Source organism: Hydra viridissima, unplaced genomic scaffold, assembly GCF_058129835.1.
Source record: "Hydra viridissima isolate aposymbiotic clone 2 unplaced genomic scaffold, HvirCarnegie_v1 scaffold_2, whole genome shotgun sequence".
Taxonomy (NCBI): Eukaryota; Metazoa; Cnidaria; class Hydrozoa; order Anthoathecata; family Hydridae; genus Hydra; species Hydra viridissima.
Window position 1 is genome coordinate 4,870,409 of NW_028324301.1, and position 19,823 is coordinate 4,890,231.

Genomic DNA, 19,823 nt, shown 5'->3' on the forward strand with positions numbered 1-19,823 from the left:
GTTTACTAATTCACCAAAATAAGGAAATAGTTAATAAATTAAAAAGAATGTTAAAATGACGTATTTTCTGTAAAATTATCTTTGTATTCGGGAAGACTCCTAAAGAAGATTATCACTGGGAAGAGTTATAAAGAAAATTAAAAACAAATCTTATCAGCAAAAAAGTGGCCGAAATAGTCCGTGGAGAGTGTCCCTAAAGTTTCCTTTCTATTCTGCTATTAGACATTAAATTGAAATGTCAATAAAGATACTAAATAAAGGAAAGTTTATAACTTTCAAAATAGTAAAATGATACTATTAAAGAAAAAATGTTCGTTTTGGGTCAAAGTAAAAAAAAGTAATTAGTAGTATTCAGGTTTTTTAAAACTTTTTAACGTTAAATCATGCTTACAGGAGTTAAACTCAAGAAGAACGATTTAAAAAAGCTAGAAAATATTTTATATTAAGAATAAGGGATTGAAAAAATAAATTATTCTATCCCAGGGAGCACTGCTGATGACATAGTGACATGATGTTTACTGTGAGACTCCTTCTTTTGCCATAGAAACGTTATTCTTCTTATAAATGAATTTCATAACTTTTATATTGTTAAGTTTTAGATCATGTACTGTTAAATAGTAGATTTTTTTCACATAGTTATTTACGATATGAGCGCACCTTACTGGAAATACAGAGTAATATGCAAAGTTGATAAAAATTTAAAATACTTCATCAGTTAGAAAGCAAAAAATGCTTCAAAAGTAATGAAAAAACGAATAATTGGTCATAATTGCCATGTTGCTAACTTTTTATTTTATTTTATTATGTAACCGATCACAAACAGATCGTGGTATCTGACATGCGGAAACAAGACAATTTATCAAACAACAGTCTGCAATTTTTCGCTTGTTTATCAATAAATATGTTCAGTAAGTTAAACATCGTAAACTTAACACGAAAATAAAATGAGAAAATTTATACTTATTATTTGCCTCCTCTATTCAACTTGGTCCTGTGCAAGTTCAAGTAAGTAAAACTTTCTTATATATATTTTGTAAAATATTCATAAATTTCATATATAACTAGCATATAAAATTTTGTAAATTAGTCGCTGTTATACGGATGGATCCATTTTAGGGAATAAAAAAAAAATCTTTTAATTGATGATTTTTATCTTTTTATTATTTTATATATATATACATATATATATATATATAACAATAAGACCAATAAGACTAATATGAGGTTTTAAGAGTACAAAACCTCATCACAATATTTAATAAAAATGATAAGCAAAAATAACTATATGCAGATATAAACAAGATCCTAATCAAGAAATTAAAATTTAAGATCAAGAGTTTAATGGATAAAAAGTTTATGATCGAAATGCGCCAGTTACTTCTATATGTACTTATATATGTATTTGTATTTGTATATATAAAATATTGTATCCTGTTGCCACAACAAAGTTCACCATTAAAAAAACTCAACATCAAGTATTTAATAATGAATTTTATATCAGATAAACTATTGCACCACAAATATATTCCGTAAATTACTACATGAAAAGGTTTAATATTTGTGTAGTGAGAAAATATTTGAAAAATACGTCACGATATCCTGGCTTAAAGTTGATTAAGATTCTTTTATTCTTTCCTTTGTAAATTATGCACAACAAAAGTCAAATAAGCAGTCAAAAAAAATTACAGGCCAATTTAAAATAGGAATCTAATATCACAAACCTAAATTCTTAAAATTTATTTGGTCCAAATGAAATTAAATTATCATTTCTAAAAAAATCCTTTTATACGATTTTTATGTATTTAATTGACATAATATATTGAACTGTAAAAATTTTCTATTAATATGGTAAATATTTATTAACATTTGATGAAGAAATTTATACATACAAATTATATTCAAAATTTGTTAACCAAGTTACGTGGAGAAAAATGTTGATTTTGATTTCATTAAAAAAATTTTTATCAGCAAAAATATAAAAAGGGATTTTTTAAAATATAACCAAAGTAGCAAAAGTAACCAAGCAACAACAGCAACCAAGTAACAAGAGCGTAAATTAGAGAGAAGTTAAGCTAATAAAGATGCACTCTCTTTAAAAGCGTCAGTTTAAGGTTTCAGAAATCCTTGCTAAAGTATGTATATACGAAAGTATATACATATTTAGCAACCTTTTTTTTTAAACGTGTATATATCAGCAATGTGTAACTGTAAAAAAAAATACTCTGAAATGTGCAGTTCTTAAAAATTTTAAATTACAAATTTTATTTGCACTTACAAATTTTTCTTATGTATTTCAGTTCAAAGCGCCGATGAAGAAGAAGAAGATGATGATGATGATGCTGATGCTGATGATGAAAAAGAGGAAGTTATTTACTATGAGGTTTGCGCCAATAACATCGGTGGAGAATATTGGAAAAACTTTCTAAAAGCAAACCAAAAAAATATTATTGTTTTTGATAATAGCAGCCTTAATTTTGCACCAACAAAATCCTTATCTAATAACAAAGAATTAGACGAAGTAAAAATGTCAGCAAGTTTAACTGTTCCTCAATCGACCGACTTAACTACGAACGAGATGGAAGATAAATATTCAAAAAAACAACTCTCTGATAAATCAACGCTGCAAGATTTAGAAACAGAGATCAATATTTACTCATCAAAATTAATTCTTTCACCCACACCAAATATTCCGGACCTAATCAACAACGACGAAGAAAAAATGAAAGACACAATCGAGAACAGCTATTCAGACACAAACATACTTTTACACACTTCTACAGCTATTTCACCCGTGTTTATGACGGCTAGGTTAGCTACTTCTTTACCTGTCCCAACTAACCTGAATTTAGTCAACAACGCTGAAGACCTTCGTCAGTTGAGCACAACAGCAGTTTTCTCATCAATTCGGAATAACGGAACAAGTGCAGACTTATCATCTTTTCAATCTTCTTTAGGCACAAGTAAATCCACTAATCCATTAAGTGTTCGCCATGTTGTAGAGAGTAGCACAACTGCAACTAATAATTCTTTTAAGCCAGATGCTAAAGAATTGGGGTCTCTTCAGGGTATTGCACCTTTATCTAGTTTTTAATTTTGAGGATAAGATTGTGGATAAGGACATTCTTTAGCAGGCTAAAGCTTTTTCTATGTTTTATTCGCTGTTTTTAATTTGAGATTTGTTTAAACAATTTAAAACTCAGTTTTATAAAATACACTAAAGTTTTTACACCAACACCAGGCACACTCATCACTTGTAAAAAATAAACTCTTTATTCGCATTTTCAAAGTTTTCTTACGCATTTCAGATCAAAGTGCTGATGAAGAAGAAGAAGAAGATGATGATGATGATGATGCTGATGCTGATGATGAAAAAGAGGAAGTTATTTACTATGAGGTTTGCGCCAATAACATCGGTGGAGAATATTGGAAAAACTTTCTAAAAGCAAACCAAAAAAATATTATTGTTTTCGATAATAGCAGCCTTAATTTTGCACCGACAAAATCCTTATCTAATAACAAAGAATTAGACGAAGTAAAAATGTCAGCAAGTTTAACTGTTCCTCAATCGACCGACTTAACTACGAACGAGATGGAAGATAAATATTCAAAAAAACAACTCTCTGATAAATCAACGCTGCAAGATTTAGAAACAGAGATCAATATTTACTCATCAAAATTAATTCTTTCACCCACACCAAATATTCCGGACCTAATCAACAACGACGAAGAAAAAATGAAAGACACAATCGAGAACAGCTATTTAGACACAAACATACTTTTACACACTTCTACAGCTATTTCTCCCGAGGTAGCGCTTGGTATACTTAGTTCACACACACACATTATATCATCAAACCAATATATTCAAGACCAAAGTTTAACTTTAAAAACAGCAGCGTTAATAGAAGACAGAACAGAAATATCTTCAATAAGTTTAGCTTTAGATCAAAGAATCAGAGCAGATAGCAACTGGTCTTTAAATTTTAGCTCGTTATCAGAAACAATTTCCCCAACCCCTTCTTTATCCTATATGACAACAAACTTTTACACAAAAGAATTTTTTTTACAAAGCCAGAGTTTCTTAACGTCGGTCTCAATGACCTCTGAAAAATTATCAACTACTCCACCAATGCGACTTTTTTTTAAAAGAAAAACATTTAAAAGTAACTCAATAAATCCAAATGTTGTTTCATTTCTTAGCACTGAGCAATCCAAAACAAAGAGTGGTATTGAGCTAACTATGAGCTCTAACGAAGAACTGCAACCAATCAAAAATGAAAAGATATCATCTGATTCAAACATTCAGATTTTTGACTCTACGGTTGTAGAGCAAATACTTTCAAACAAAGAGACGCCGTCAAATGCATCCGACAGTTTTCAACCCACAGTATTGCCCACTTTTATCGAAGCAACTGTACGACCAACAATTTCATGGACAGCTAGCTACGCTTTTTTGTCTACAAGCTCTATATTTTATTCTAAAGCCTTAAGGAATTTTCCACCCAATCAAAATGTTGACTTATTAGAAGAAAAAGGTATATCTACAGTTTTACCAACTGCATCAGTGTCAATAGAACAAATGAGCTCAGAAACGACACTGATGAAAACTTTAGAAAACCAATCAAATCAATCCGATATTTTTATAATCATACCTTCCTCTGGTATCACTGAAGTATCAGCTATATCCGATTTAAAAGAAAATACTGGTAGGTCCAATAGTATCAAACCTTCAAGTTCTTACAAAGTTATTGACACTGCAGTTTCCATGACGACTAGGTTAGCTACTCCTTTTCCTGTCCCCAATAGCCTGAATTTAGACAACCTCCGTCAGTTGAGCACAACAGCAATTTTCTCATCAATTCGGAATAACGGAACAAGTGCAGACTTATCAACTTTGAAAACTTCTATAGATACAAGTAAATCTGCTAATCCATTAAGTGTTCACTTGGCTGTAGAAAGTAGCACAACTGCAGCTGATAATTCTTTTGCGCCAGATGCTCAAGCATTGGGATCTCTTCAGGGTATTACACCTTTATCTAGTTTTTAATATTGAGGATAAGATTGAGGATGAGGACATTTTTTTGAAAATTACACTTATTCTGATGTTGTATTCGTTGTTTTTAATTTGAAATTTATTTAAAAAATTTAGAACCCAGTTTTGTAAAACAACCCGGAGTGTTTAAAAAAATGAACGAACTTGATCTAAGTAATAGCTATGAAATCGGCTCTCAAGTTATAATATCGCCGTGCGTCTTCAAAACAGTTTTTGCAAATGATTCCTTACAAACGTACTGGTTAAAAGATGGCATAGTAAAGTTTAAAGCTGGAATCCGTCAACTGGAAAAAAATACCTACGAATTTATCAGTGATGATTTCCTTAAAAAACCTCTTGAAGTAGATGATCAAGGGTTTTATCAATGCTCTATATTCATTCCAGGATTAACATCTGACGCAGTTCTGTCGGAGAAATTCGATATTCAGTTAAAAGGTTTTTTTATGGCATTTACAAAAAATTATGACAATTATTAAATTTTGGATAAAAATCAAATGGTTATAATTCTTTTTTTCTTTCAGAAACAACAAATTTTAAAATAGTCATGAATGTGTTGAGCGATGCTGATGTCTTAAACCAATTTCTTAATGCCCAACTTCGATCGAAACGCGACCTGTCTCTCGCTTTAAACAACATAGATGACGCTGCAGTGAGAACATATTTTAAGCACAAGGTCAATTACGTAAATTATGCTAAAATATGTTATAAAAAAATGCCTCAACTTTCAATTTTTTTTTCACCTGTTTCGATCTTTGTTTGTTTTCAAGGTAAATTTCGAGGTAAATTTTTTTAAATTAAATTTTAAAACCGTATTTTACATTTGAAATACTTATTTTTTTTTAGATTGAAGAAATCTTGAAAGTTGTTTATCAGATGGAAGCAAATACCACAATTCTTGAAATTAGGTAAGCAATCTATATTATCCTCATTCTTGAAAAAAACACTAGCTTTCGTGAGAAAAATCAATATAATCAAGGACGTAATCACCATCTCAAAAATGTGTGTGTGTTAAACGTCTTTTAAAAATGTGTGTGTGTTAAACGTCTTTTCTCAGCGGACTTTTTTTCTGCTCGGAAAAACGCATTTCCGCATGTGATAATAAGTAACTGTTGTAATGGTTAAAAAAAGTGGGGGATGAAGATATGAGAAGTGGGGGGGGGGGGGGGGGGGGAACACGTTCCACCGAGTACCTCTGGCGGTTACACTCATGATGTTTATTAAAAAGATTAAAAAGCTATTTAAAAGTATTTATTAAAGCAGTAACGCATACGATAAAAATGTTTTTTTGAAGAAGGATTTTAGAGAGGGAGTGAGTAGGGGGTCCACAGTAAACAAAACTATTTTGAAAAAAATATTTTTTCATACTAGATTGATATATAAACATATTATTAGCATGTGAATGTTGTATGAATACGAAAAAAACTGGAATTAGGAAAATAAATCTTGGAAAAATTACTTTTTTTTTCTTACTTTGTTTTTTTTTGGGAGAAAATCAGACTCCTTGATCTGGTTTGGAATCTTCATTGATTTTAAGGTAAAAATCAGTCAATATCTCCGAAACCAATCATTTTTGTGTATGTAAACGTCAAAGTGACGTAGCAGTTGAAGTGAAAATGCTCGAAAACATATCAAAAAAGTTGCTTTCTGCTTTTCTATTGTTTGTTTAAAAAAAAAAAAAAAATACTGTTTATGAGGTATACCCGTCTCGCTAGCTGCTTGGTAGGTGCTCTATAATGATTATAGGTATGTGTGCAAAATTTTTAAGCTATTCAACTATTTAGTTATTTTACACCATTGTAAAGAGCTTTGACTCAGTATTACGATGGTGAAAATTTCATAAAAAACTAATGATTCTACTAAAAGTTATGCCCCCCTGTGACAAAAATTCATTATAAGAAATGCTTAAGAAAACTGCAACCAACTTAAAAAATTAGCGTTCGGCTTACGGTGGTTTTATAATAGAACTTCATTGTTTAGTTTTTAGCCCATTACTTTGCCTCGGTTATATTTTTATTCAACTAATAACAGAATATGTTTTTTTTGTGTGTGTTTGTGTGTAAATCATGTTTTGAATACTTTTAAAAAATCACCATTATTTTAAATAAAGTTTCATTTTTCTAAAAAAACAATTTTTTAATGAATAAAAAAGTCAAATATACAAAATGTTCATAATCGTGAATCCCCCCTTCCCCCCCCCCCCCCCCAACCTCTACAACAGAAGAATATTTGGTACCTTTACTGCGTGCAAAATAGAATATTAGCGTGTCATTATCTTTTAACAAAATTTGGCTGGTACATAGAAAATAGATATATAAAATTGATTCAAAAGTTAGAAAAAAAAACCATCATCCCTTCAATGTCAATCCACTTCCAGAACAGGAATGAAGTTTTCAATAGCAATGTAATCACTAAAAACGTTAGTAACTGCGAAAGAAAAATCAAATTGCAATAAACTTACAACACTCTACTTTTAAAATATTATCTAAATCAATATAAAGTTCTAAAAAAAAGACGAGAAAAATCCATCCTTACGACACCTACCTCGAGTACGCGGTGAAAAAATGGTCACAGATTTTAACTTTAAAATCGGTGCCGTAAATTGCAGATACGCACGTACCTATATTATAATGTCTTGCCAAAACACAAGAGTGTTTAAGAATTTTTGGATGGCTTATGATTAAATACAATAACCTTTTCTTATTTTACTTTATATTTCCGAAGTAAAGCAATTGTCGCAAGAGTAACATTAATTAATGCTAAAGATACCAACAAATTGAATTCGTGCAATTTACTTCAGAAACATGTAGCACCACAAATCTTGGCTGAATTTAATGTGCTGGACTTACATGTGAAAAGTTTAGGTATATTTTAAAAGTAATTTTTTTTGTAAATGTAAAATTTATGATATGTACATACATTTATATGGCGCTACTCGACTTTCTCTCTCCCCCCCCCCCCCCTATTTTTATGATTGATTCTGATAGAGAATTTTATGCTGATTCAGAAAAATATTAAAACATAGACCTGAAAATCAACGGAAAGTGCTCTAATTCGAAGTCAAAGTTGTAAAAAATCCCACTAAAAACCCTAATATTCGCCATTTTGTAAATAATAAGTTAATGATCTTTTTGCTGACAAAAGCAATACATTAATAGCATGGTTTTACGTTAAAAAAGTTGTTAAAGTATGTTTATCTTGCGCAAGTTTTTGTGGCAATGAAAATAGCCGTTTTTTGATTTATTAGAGAATAAACTATTTTGCAAGTAATGTACTTTTGTAATAATTTTTAAAAAAGAAATCAACGGTTTTTTTTTCCTAAAAGAAGAACTTTTGAAACTTAGTTCATTGTTGTTTTATCACATGTAAAATTTAGAAATAGTAACCTTCAAACCGTTTTTTTTTAATAAAAAAAACCAGCGTACGATACAATGATAATTATTCATCAGTTTGTCTGCATTCTCAAATTCTACGTTCAACCTTTATTTGAAATCTTCCATTAATTTCATTTCGTTATAACAATTTCGTTACCATACTTTAAAACAGTAATGCAACGGCTGATGGAAACCAGGTCTGTTTATTGCACAATCTAACGGTAATTAGTTTTCGTTAAAAATGAAATCGTTTTGAAAAAAAATGGCGAATATTAGGGTTTTTAGTGGGATTTTTTACAACTTTGACTTCGAATTAGAGCACTTTCCGTTGATTTTCAGGTCTATGTTTTTATATTTTTCTGAATTAGCATAAAATTCTCTATCAGAATCAATCATAAAAAAAAAGGGGGGGGGGGGGGGAGAAACTGCAGTAGCGCCTATAAAAAGAACGTGATTTGTAATAAATAATATTGTATATAAAGTTCCATAAAATATTTAATGTTTTTGTAAATGTGTGTCATCTAGTTTCTTTTTTTATGTAAACTGATTGTTTTGAATGATTTATAAGTTTGAATTTAGACTGCTGTCTTCAAGATACATATGGTGAAAGCTCATATAAAGGAGTTTACAGCTTTGAAAAAACACTTTATTCGACTTTAGTTAAAAAAAATTGTTCATATTATAATACTGGATATGTTACCCGTTATTGTATTGCTGATTTTAAAGATGGTCCAAAATGGGAAAAACCTAATCTGCAAAATTGCTCTGCAAAGTCAAAAGAAACTCAGCAGTTAATTCAGTTTAGTGAGGTGATTAGATAATTTGATTTACAATTTTATTACCAAAATAAAATAATGTAATCTAAATTTAAAAATATTTTAAAATTTTTTCTCCTTTTTTCTTTCTCTTTACTTCTTCATGTAAATTTATTACTAAAATAGAAAACTTAAACAACCTTTGCTTAATATCATAATGAGAAGTTACATATATTACATTCATTGCAAATATATTGAATTGATTGCTCTATAATTTTTTAAAACTTTTAAAAAGGTGCCTAATTTAGGATTCCCAAATACAAAATTAATGTTAGCTCTACATCAACAAATTGTGTTTTTTATATTTCAGTTCCCAATTTGTATGTTTAAAAATGATGTACCAGAATGCTTACCTGCAGTTCAATTGGTCTCAAATGTTAGCAACTTAATTTCAAGCACATCTTTTGAAGTCACAACTCACTACGACATTGAATTGTTAGCTTTTATTTTAAAAAATGTTGTAGCTTCCTTTGATTATTTGCATTACGAATTTACTTTACAGGTAAAGCTATTTATTTTTATGCTTATTGTCAGTGCATCATCATTTTTATGTTAAACATTAAATAAGCTAACAATTATAATTTTCTTGACTTTTTTTTTTTTTATTTCCTTATTTACTTTTAACAATTGAAAGATGATAAGTTGACCCAAGAATACTTGTTTTTTTTTTTGGCCATGTTTAATATTCAAAATTTACATATGATCTCACTTGCTCTTAATAGTACAATTTTTCAATCTTTAGTCAGCTGAAAAGGTGTTAAGGATAATTTCTACCATCATGAACTTTAATGAATCTATGATTGCTGAAGCTCAAACAATAACTGCTTCTTCAACTATGATCTTGAGCCTAATGGATGAACAAGCTAGAAACCTTTCAAGTTTGGTACAAGTATTTGGACCTATATCAATTAAAACTGATAATGTGGCTTTATATGTGGATGTAGTTGAGAAAGGTGGATTCAGACTCTATGCAAGGCAAACTGCAGATAATGATTTGGAAGTGTTTTTAAATAAACAAAATATTCCATTTGATGATGCAATTGCTTCTATATACATACCACAAGAAACATTTTTGTACAGAGAGGAAATTGTTTACGCTTACATCTTTAGAAAAGATGTTTTATTTAAAAATAATGCTACTCTGAATAGTTCTGAGTCTTATCTTGTTCAAAGTCCTATTTTATCAGTCACATTAGGAGATAGAAAAGTCTCTGATTTGCTTGTTCCCATTGAGCTGAAATTCAAGAAAATCTATGGATCTAACAAAGCTGGCTCAGATTCTTGCACATTTTGGGATTTTGATCAAGGTTTCTACAATATATATATTTTTTGATATTAGCATTACATGAAATATTTTTTTAGAGTGTTGCTATTGTGAATCTCTCACTATAGATGTTTATGCTGCATTATTATTAAAAGTAAGCATATTGAAGTTTTCTCCAAATAATTTAGATGCTTGGTCAACTAAAGGGTGTGTAAAAATATTATCTGAGAATAAAGTTGCAACATGTTCCTGTAACCATCTCACCAATTTCGCTCTTCTGCTTGACATAAATCAAGATGCATATAACCCTGTTAGTCTGCAGTATGTGACCTGGATAGGCTGTGGCATTTCATTTGTTAGTTTGATCATAACTTTGGTAACATTTGGTATGTTTAGGTAAGGCAAATATTTCCTTTTTATCTCAAAAAATTTATTTTCTTATATTTTGCTTCTTTAAAACATTTAAATTCACTATATACTATGTTTCATAGAAATTTACGAAAGAAACTTGCACCAAAAATCTTGATGTTCCTTTGTATCTCCCTTATTGGTTTGTTGGTAACATTTCTTGCAGGAGCACAAGCAACTTCTTCAAGAATTAATTGCCAAATTGCTGCTGCTTTCATACAATTTTTCACATTGACTACATTTTGTTGGATGGGTGTTGAAGCTGTAAATTTGTATCGTAGCTTAGTTATTGTCTTTAAGAAAGGAGGAAGCACCAGTTTTCTAAAGAAATCATGTGTTTTTGCTGTTGGTATGTTAATTCCTAATAATTCCTATTTATATTTGCTAGTTTTTAGTTACAAAATGATTTTCTAATAACTATTTTATTTTTCATTTTAACTATAGTTGTTGCTTACTTCTTTTTTAATTAGAACTCAATATTTATCTTTACTTTCACAGGAGTTCCATTGGTTGCAGTGATTATCACAGCTGCTGTTAAACCAGCCAATCTTGGTAACGAAAAAGTGTAAGTTAATGATAGATAATTTATGTACACACTTACACACATAAATATTTGGCGTTAGTGCACTTTTGCATACCCATGCACCCCTTTTTTGTTATTGCAGATTATGAAAGATTGCTGTGAAATCTGAAAAGTGAAAGTGATGATAAAAAACAGTAACAAACATGAGAATTTAAAAAATACTTAAAAATATAAAAATTGATGAATAAAATAAATGATAATTTACGTCCTAAAACTTTTAATGTAATTTAATGCAACTTTTTACATTTTACTAAAATAAATTAGCATATTCTATTTTTTTATTTGATGACCCCCCCCCCCTCTCTCTCTCATTCACCTTCAATTTTCCAATATTAGTGAATTTATGACTCTTCAAATATCCACAACAGTAAATTTGATTTTATTTCTGTGACCTATGTTGGAGCAAGATTTACAAATAGTCTGAATGTTATTACTTGTTGGTGGAAACAAAGAAAGGGTTTTTAATTCTTGTAGCAAATGCTGCCTACATCTTTAATTCCAATCATACACCAATGGATCCTTTCAGGCTCAATAGTCTGGAGTGACATGTGGATTAGAAATAGCAAATTATCAGCACCTGTATATTTACATGCCACAGTGAACCACAGTCTCAAGTTTTTTTTACCCTCAAACAGGATTAAAAGTATATTGTATTAAACCAAAGTAGTGTCAAGCAAAAACCAAGATCAATTTTGGAACCTAGCAGCTGTGAGATGATTCCAGACTATTTGTCAGGTATTTTGTTGGCACAGTGTTTTAGAAAACACCGCATCTTCACTTTTGGAGCAAAGATCTTTCAACTTATCCTTTTTAAATTCTGTTTACAAATAAAAGTTTATGTTTTTATTAAACTTATTTTTTAAATGGAATTCTTAATTGAAAAATTAAACTTTGAAAACTAGAACTGAATATGATAAATAAAAAAGTATTTTTTGTAGGATTATTTTTTAAGAGTTGCTTTTTAAAAGCTACAATAGTTAAAGAAAAGAAATTTTGAAGCACTTAAAAAATCAGTCTGGTTGCTGATTTACATGGAGTTTTTGAATTAAAACTGATCATGTTAAGAAAATAGCAAATGTTAGCTTTCTGGTTGGCAATTCTATTAAATCTCTTCGAGTTAAAGTTTTAAAAAAAAGAGTTCTAAATTTCTTTATTTTAAACGACGATCTTTCATAGTCTACTACAAAAAAAAAAAAAAAAATTTAAGCGGGGGTGGGGGGGGGGGAGACGAAGGTTCGGAAGTGCACTAGCGCCAAAATCTATATAAACACACAATCTTTTTATATGCAGCTACAAATCATTTTTTTCTTAATTCTCATTACATTTTAAAAGTAATAAAAATAATCGAATCTTTCAGATCAATTGTCTTTTTTTTTTTTAGTTGTTTGGTGCAAGGCTTTTCTTTCACGTTCGGAGTTCTTGTTCCTGTTGTGCTGATACTTGCTTTTAACTTTTTTGTATTGGGTCTTGTGTTGCGTGCGTTGGCAATGAAAAAGAAGTCTTCTGAGAAAATGGAGTATTATGTTAAACAAATGAAGCTGACTTTCATTTGCGCCGTTCTGCTTGGTTTAACATGGGTTTTTGGGATACTAGCTATAAAAAGTCTTGCTAAGCCTATGCAATGGCTCTTCTGCATTACAACTTCGCTTCAAGGATTTTTTATTTTTTTATCTTACGTTGTACAAAACAAAGAAGCAGCAAAGGAGTGGAGCCGCTTCTTCGGAGTAGCCAAAGTTTCTTCCATCAACTCTTCGACATCAAACTCGCAGTACCGTTTAGAAAAACCTACCAAAAAGAAGCAATCCTGTGTATCAGTGACGTTCGAAAACTTAAGTTGAAGTTTTAGTTGCGTTATTAAGAAACGTCGAAACGAAAACCTTTTCATCTCTGGCTTTTTTTACTAAAGTTGAATTCATCATAATTTCTTATACGCCGTAATAAATATTTTTTATTCAAAAGTTTTACTTCGGGTTTAAAAATGTTTTGTATCTTGGAAAATAGGATCGTTTTTTACAGTCAGGGGACACGTTAGGGGTTGGTAATAAACACACACATTGGGGTAAGCAAATATATAGTCGGATATGCTGAGATAAACAACCATTAAAGAAAGAGAAGGAAGAATAAGATTTGATTTGATTCTAAAGTTGAGAACTTGTCATTGATGATAATGTTATCTGAAGGAAAAGAATTGTTATTATTAGGTATAAAAAAGAAACATGGCGCGCAAAAGTGCGAAAATAGTATATAACATTGGTCAACACGAAATTTCTAGCATAAAATTTTAAACTAAATTCTAACTAAGTTTTGACTGCTGATTACGATTATGAACTCACTTTAGGATTTCGAAATATATCATCAATTTTTAAAGAAAATTGCTCAACAGCCTATATAACGAATGTTTCATGATAAGACACGTACTTTTTGTCACTACAATTTGTATATTCTTAATCAAGGAATAACAAAGATTACAAAGTCCGTGTACAACAAATCAAATTTAGTGACATAATTAAAATAGAAAAAACGAAGATGCACACACACATATATAAGGTGCACAGATTAATGGCAGTTATATGAAATTTTTTTTTCTTGGTTGATCTATGATGTATAGTTTCTGAGTTATTTCTCATTAAGCTCCAGAAAAATCTGCCATCATATATGAGTCCCCCGGCCTTGATACTGTTCTTCCATTGTTTTAACATCTTGATGAAAACGCTCCCTTTGTTCCTCCCTCACACCCCCAAGTATCCCCGGAAAATTGTCCGAATGGCTGTGAAAATAGTGAATTTCGATGCTCATTCTACATCCAAGAACTTGTAGGCTCATTTGTGGCTCTTCATCAGTTTCGAAATTTTATAACGAGTTAACGGGAAAAACATCGATTTAAATTCATACATGGTTCTGAATAGCTTTTAACGGAAATTTCGAGGCAATTAATTTATTTACTTAAGTTATGACGAACTTTCAAGCAAATTACTTGAAGTTACGAATTAATTGAATCAAGTACTCGTCAGAATTTCAATATTACAATATAATTGATGACGTTAATTGTTGCCTTCGTATAATTTCATAAACGCAAATAACTTTAATCTTTAATTGTTACGTTCCAAAAACCTCGTAAGACTTTTCTCTTTTGAAAAGTCTCTGACAAAGGACTATGTTATAATCAATTATTCACAAATAAAATCCGGCAATTTTTCCGATTAATCACAATTAATTGAACAAAACCAATGATGTATTATATATACTAGATGTCTAACTTCGATCCGAAAAGTGAAGCCGTGCAAGCCATAACTAATTCGGACAAAAACATGCATTTTTAACTTTTATTTCGCACGTCGGATATAGCTTTTGTTCTTATTACAAATGGCGGATTCAATTTGTAAACACAAAAAGCGGCTTCACTTTTCGTCCAATAAAATCCCTTTAGTTAGACATCTAGTATACATAATATATCATTGAATAAAACGCTCCGTTAATTGATGTATTCATTATTCCAAACCGGTATCACAGAACCTTTAATTTGAGAATTTCTAATAGAAATTTATTATCAAAATAAGTTTTTTACTGTCTTCTGTCTGGAAGATAATATCTGTTTGTAAAAGGGCAGTTTAAGAGTGTTTTAATCAACTATAAACAGTATTTACTTAAAGACATCGAAAGCAGAAGCTATTAAATTTAAAGCAGAGTAACTGAATGTTGCTGAATGTACAAAAATATTGCGTTATATTGCTCCATAAATATAAAGTCAGCGAAATATATATTTTTCTTTTCTTGTAAACTTAAAACAGGAATTAAAAAAAACGATTGCTCAGACTTTTCTTCTGGCTAGGAGCTTGTAACCCTGCGAAGAGTTGAAGAACTGAATTTTCTTCTATCTGGTCTTCAGCGTCTACAGATTTCAAACTGAAGTTAGAAACCTGAGTTTCTCCCATAGTTTTGTTGATTAAGAGACAAGCGTTAATGTTGCAGACGATTGAGACTTTCTCTTGATGATGTAACAATATTACCATTAGCACTCAATAGACTTTTCCACTAGGTGCAGAGGTTATTGGAAAAAACAGAAAATATCTAAAGTTAATTTGGCAAGCAAGCACGGTTAGCCTTAACTAAATTTAGGTTTTCTGAATTGTGTCCAAACTAATTTCAACGTTTTCTGAAAGAGTATATTTTACTGATCACTATGTATATTGTCTATCAAATCAGAAAACTCCTATTAAGTAATTATGGCATTTTAAAGATTTTTTCGCGCCTTTTTTGTCTATTACGATCATTTTTAATCCGCCATTTTTTCTGCCACAAATTTAATTGCAAAAGACAATCATATAACAAATTTTGTTTAAAAAAATATTAAGAATTCAAACGCAATAATCTGTCTAACTTTTTGGTTTTAGTCTTAGCAAGTGCAACCTTTCTATATTGCTTTTTTAACATAACTTGTGGTTTTAACAACCCAGAAAAACTTTTTTGACTTAATTTTTAATTTTGCTGAATGAAACAAATTAAATAGTCAGTTGCTTCTTGTCATCCAATAACATTAAGGCAAGAGTAACCTCTTGTTGGTTGAATATATGGGTCATGGAAAAAAAATGATTTGGAAAAAACAATTTTTGCCTATAGTTATAGTAATATTGGATTAAATGCAGGGCATGCAACATACACTACAATTCTTACTTTTAGCGAGTAAACCATAAGCCCTGCATCAGCGAATTTTACCTTCTACTAAGAATCCAGAACACTAATCTTTCAGTTATTTTATTCGAAGTCTTTATTGTAAAAAAAACCAAAAAAAAAACCAGGGGTTGATCCTATAAACATATTTTTAGCGTAAAAATATGCTAAAATCAAAGTTTTTTTACGCTTTTTTTTGTATATTGAACAAAAATGGATCCTACAAAAAAATTTATTCTAAGTTTTTGTGAAAATCTCCATTTTTTGAGCTTTGAAATTTTCTTAAATCTTTGTGATATGTTATTTTGAAAAAAAAACAAAATTTTAGCATCTGTAGATGACTTTGTAAATGAACTCATCCGAACATCATCAAAAATATCTTGATTACTAATAGTTAAGCTAGAATCGATTTGAAAGGAAAAACAGCACTTTTTTCAGTTTTCTTTTTTCAAGGAGGGACAATTCCATTTAAATGATTGTCCTTGACAGTTGGAAGATTCTCTTATTGGCAAACTGATAAAATCCTAACGCTTTGAATAATGATAATAACGATTATGCATTGTTTACTATTTTTTCAAGATTTAACTGTTTTGATTTACAACTGATGATCAATTCCCTGTTTTTTATTTACTATCTTACTGGCTTATACTAAAATGGTAAGACGTTAGGATTACATTAAGATTTGTTGTGATGATGTGCATGCAATAATTTAAAAGCTATTGTTCTGGTGACATTTAATCTAGCGGTTAGTGGTGATCTTTGACGGTATGCTTGTAATCAATGGATGCAGAGCCATCTGAACAGATTTATCACTCAATTTTAAGAACCTCAACTTCTTGGAGAAGCTTACCCTAAAGTTATTAGTAAGGAAATAGCTAAAAATGGATCTAGAGACACTGGGATATGGCCAGTAAGCAGCTCAGTGTTCCGGGAGTAGGACTTTGCACTTTCAGAATTACTTAGAGTAGAAACAAGTTCAAATAAGCAACAATCAAAAGATTTACAAACAATAGGAAGTCCTTTTCTAAATTTATACACAAACAATTTATGTAAAACTATTCGATTGCTTTTGTTTATTATTCAAATTTAACAATTTATTCAGTTCAACATTTTAACCTTTTTTTACGATGAGATAATACAAATGTAAGATTATTTATTAGATAAATAATGTTATTATTTATTCGATAGATAATATTATTATTTATTCGATAGATAATGTTAAGTGGCGAACCACTGAACAAAAAAAAACTTCCATTACTGCTCTTATATTTACTTATAGTACAGTCAATTTAAAAATAAAAAAGGACAGTAATGATAAGAGATGTATAGCATGCTTTTTCACACCATAACAGGAATGGTGTGAAAAAGCATGCTATACATCTCTACATAACAAAAGGTGGTTTTGATACATTTGTGAAGAAAATGTAAAAAAATAGTATGATGAAGTATTAACTGTGCAGGTGTTTATTAATGCTCTTCAAGCATGCTATACATCTCTACATAACAAAAGGTGGTTTTGATACATTTGTGAAGAAAATGTAAAAAAATAGTATGATGAAGTATTAACTGTGCAGGTGTTTATTAAAAACAGAAGCAATATATCTGCAACTTTTGCCAAGAATAAAGTTTTTATTATTTTGTTTTACATTACTTAGTATAATATATTTTAATACGCGTCTTTCTCCCTCTCAATATAAATCTTAGCCACCCCATTGGCAAGCATACAGTTTACACAAATATTGTATCATTTTTAATGATGCCTGTTTTCCACGTAAACAATAACATTGTTTCATTGTGAGCATTTAGGTGTCATGTTAAGCTGTATCAGAATCTTTACATTTGTTGATTCTTATATAAACCATTCGTTTTAATCAGTTCCTTTAATCCCTTAAATTTCATAATCATAAAAATTATTGTCGAAGTTGAAAAGTTTTTAAAATAAAAAGAGATACAAGATTGGATTAAAATTGTACAATTTTGGGTCAAGTTCTTTTTAATTGTACTGAGTTTTTCAACTTCTTTACAACGAGCATTCCCTAAATAACAAAGGCTGCAACAAAACCAACGACCACTTACAACATATCTTCATGGATTTCAATTTAGTAAAAAGACTTTTGACCTCAGAGATTAAAATGAAAAGTACAAAGATAACAAAATTTCATCGCATCTATAGTCGTCTTGTTTCTCAAGTACTTATAGGAGACACAATCTTGGCGTCTGTTCTTCGTAATCTATGTGCAAGAGAACTTTTCAAAGCTTAAAGAAATAAAAGCTTACAAAAGAAAAATATTTGCTGAATTCTTCACAAATCACTAAATATTTCTTTTGTAAACTTTTGAATCTGTGCCATTTAGTACCACTTACTGCTTTTATTTATTTTTAAAAAAGTTTATAGCAGATAATCTCTTCAGTCGTTAGGAACTTTAATATATTCCGTTTTTTTTTTGTTTTTTTTTTGTATTTTTTTTTTGTTGTTGTTTTGTTTTCTAATATGCTTCCTGAATTTTAACGCATTCTGGTTGAAATTTAAAGCATCCATTTAAACTAAATAAAAAAGCCAACGCAATACACAACGTGTATTTTGTTATTTTGGAAGACCACAATATACTATGGTGTATAGTTTAATATAAATATTTTAAAAGAATGTATAAATTAAGGTTTTAAAGTTTTGCAATGATTAAGACTTTAAGTAGAGCTTGGTTATGAATATTTTTTTTTTTACTTGATTGCTTTTTTAAAAAATATCCTCCGTAAAAGGTAATTTGATGTATGACGCAATTCATCGAATAAATTACAGCTGTAATCAAATTTTTAAAAGGATTAATTTTTTTATACTCTTTTGCGATGTAAATTTTTTATACGATGTAATTTTTATACGATGTAATTCCACCATTTTCATCTTTTATTTTTGTTTAGAGCCGTTTTTTCCTGAAGTTTTGCGCAATGGAAATCTTAGTTTGAGATTTCTTTAAAATTGGTTTTATCTTAACTTCATAATAAATTATTACTTTATAGTAATTATATTTTCAGAAATAATTATTATAAAGTGATTATGTTTTTAAAAATAATTATTACGAAAAAATTTATATTAATAGATTAATTTATTGTTAAAGATTTTATGTTTTTAAAACTTTTTAGTACTTTCAGTAATCCAAAACCAGAAAAAATATAATAAATTTTTTTTTCAGCAGCATGTGAAATGATCAGAATAAATCCTCGTTTTTCTTGCAAATATAGTTCTTCAAAGTTAATATAAATTGTACTTGTTTTTCAAAAAAAAAATATTACAAAAAAAAAAAAAAACTTAACGGAAAAAAAGTTCAACTTTGAGTTCAAACGCCGAACTGCAAACCGTGTATCTGTAAAATATATCAAATCTTACTTCGCCCCAACCAAAAAAGAAATGACCTTAATGTGTTTGCCCATATTGGACAGTAAGATATGTAAATTACTGTCCTCAGTGTAGTTCTAAAGCGATTTTTTCAGTTTTAAAAAACCTAGCATAAAGTGTGAATTTTTTAAACGGATAAAAAAAAAATCAAAAAAAGTTTTTGATTCTTTTTTTTGTGAACTGGTTTTCGAACTATAGACTATCGGACCTAATTTTTTTTTTTTATTATTATCATTTTTGAGCTATAAGATTATTGGAATATCGACTATC

The 19,823-nt window shown here is 29.6% G+C and overlaps 1 protein-coding gene across 3 annotated transcripts; it reads left to right on the forward strand.

Moving 5' to 3' along the window:
- The first annotated feature begins 836 nt into the window (after positions 1–836).
- Positions 837–13,473, forward strand: LOC145185655 (uncharacterized). 3 transcript variants are annotated; one of them, XM_090078622.1, is made up of 14 exons: positions 837–1,005; positions 2,298–3,065; positions 3,306–5,021; positions 5,150–5,488; positions 5,575–5,726; positions 5,897–5,958; positions 7,775–7,914; positions 9,004–9,233; positions 9,550–9,741; positions 9,982–10,546; positions 10,692–10,899; positions 10,995–11,260; positions 11,410–11,476; positions 12,876–13,473. In XM_090078622.1, exons 1-14 carry the CDS (start codon positions 945–947, stop codon positions 13,330–13,332), a joined length of 5,223 nt encoding a protein of 1,740 aa, XP_089934748.1. In that variant the 5' UTR covers positions 837–944; the 3' UTR covers positions 13,333–13,473. The 3 variants fall into 3 exon arrangements, with proteins under 3 accessions (XP_089934748.1, XP_089934750.1, XP_089934749.1); XM_090078624.1 differs by having other exon boundaries at positions 838–1,005; positions 2,298–2,334; positions 3,355–5,021; XM_090078623.1 differs by having other exon boundaries at positions 838–1,005; positions 2,298–2,311; positions 3,323–5,021.
- The last annotated feature ends 6,350 nt before the right edge of the window (positions 13,474–19,823 follow it).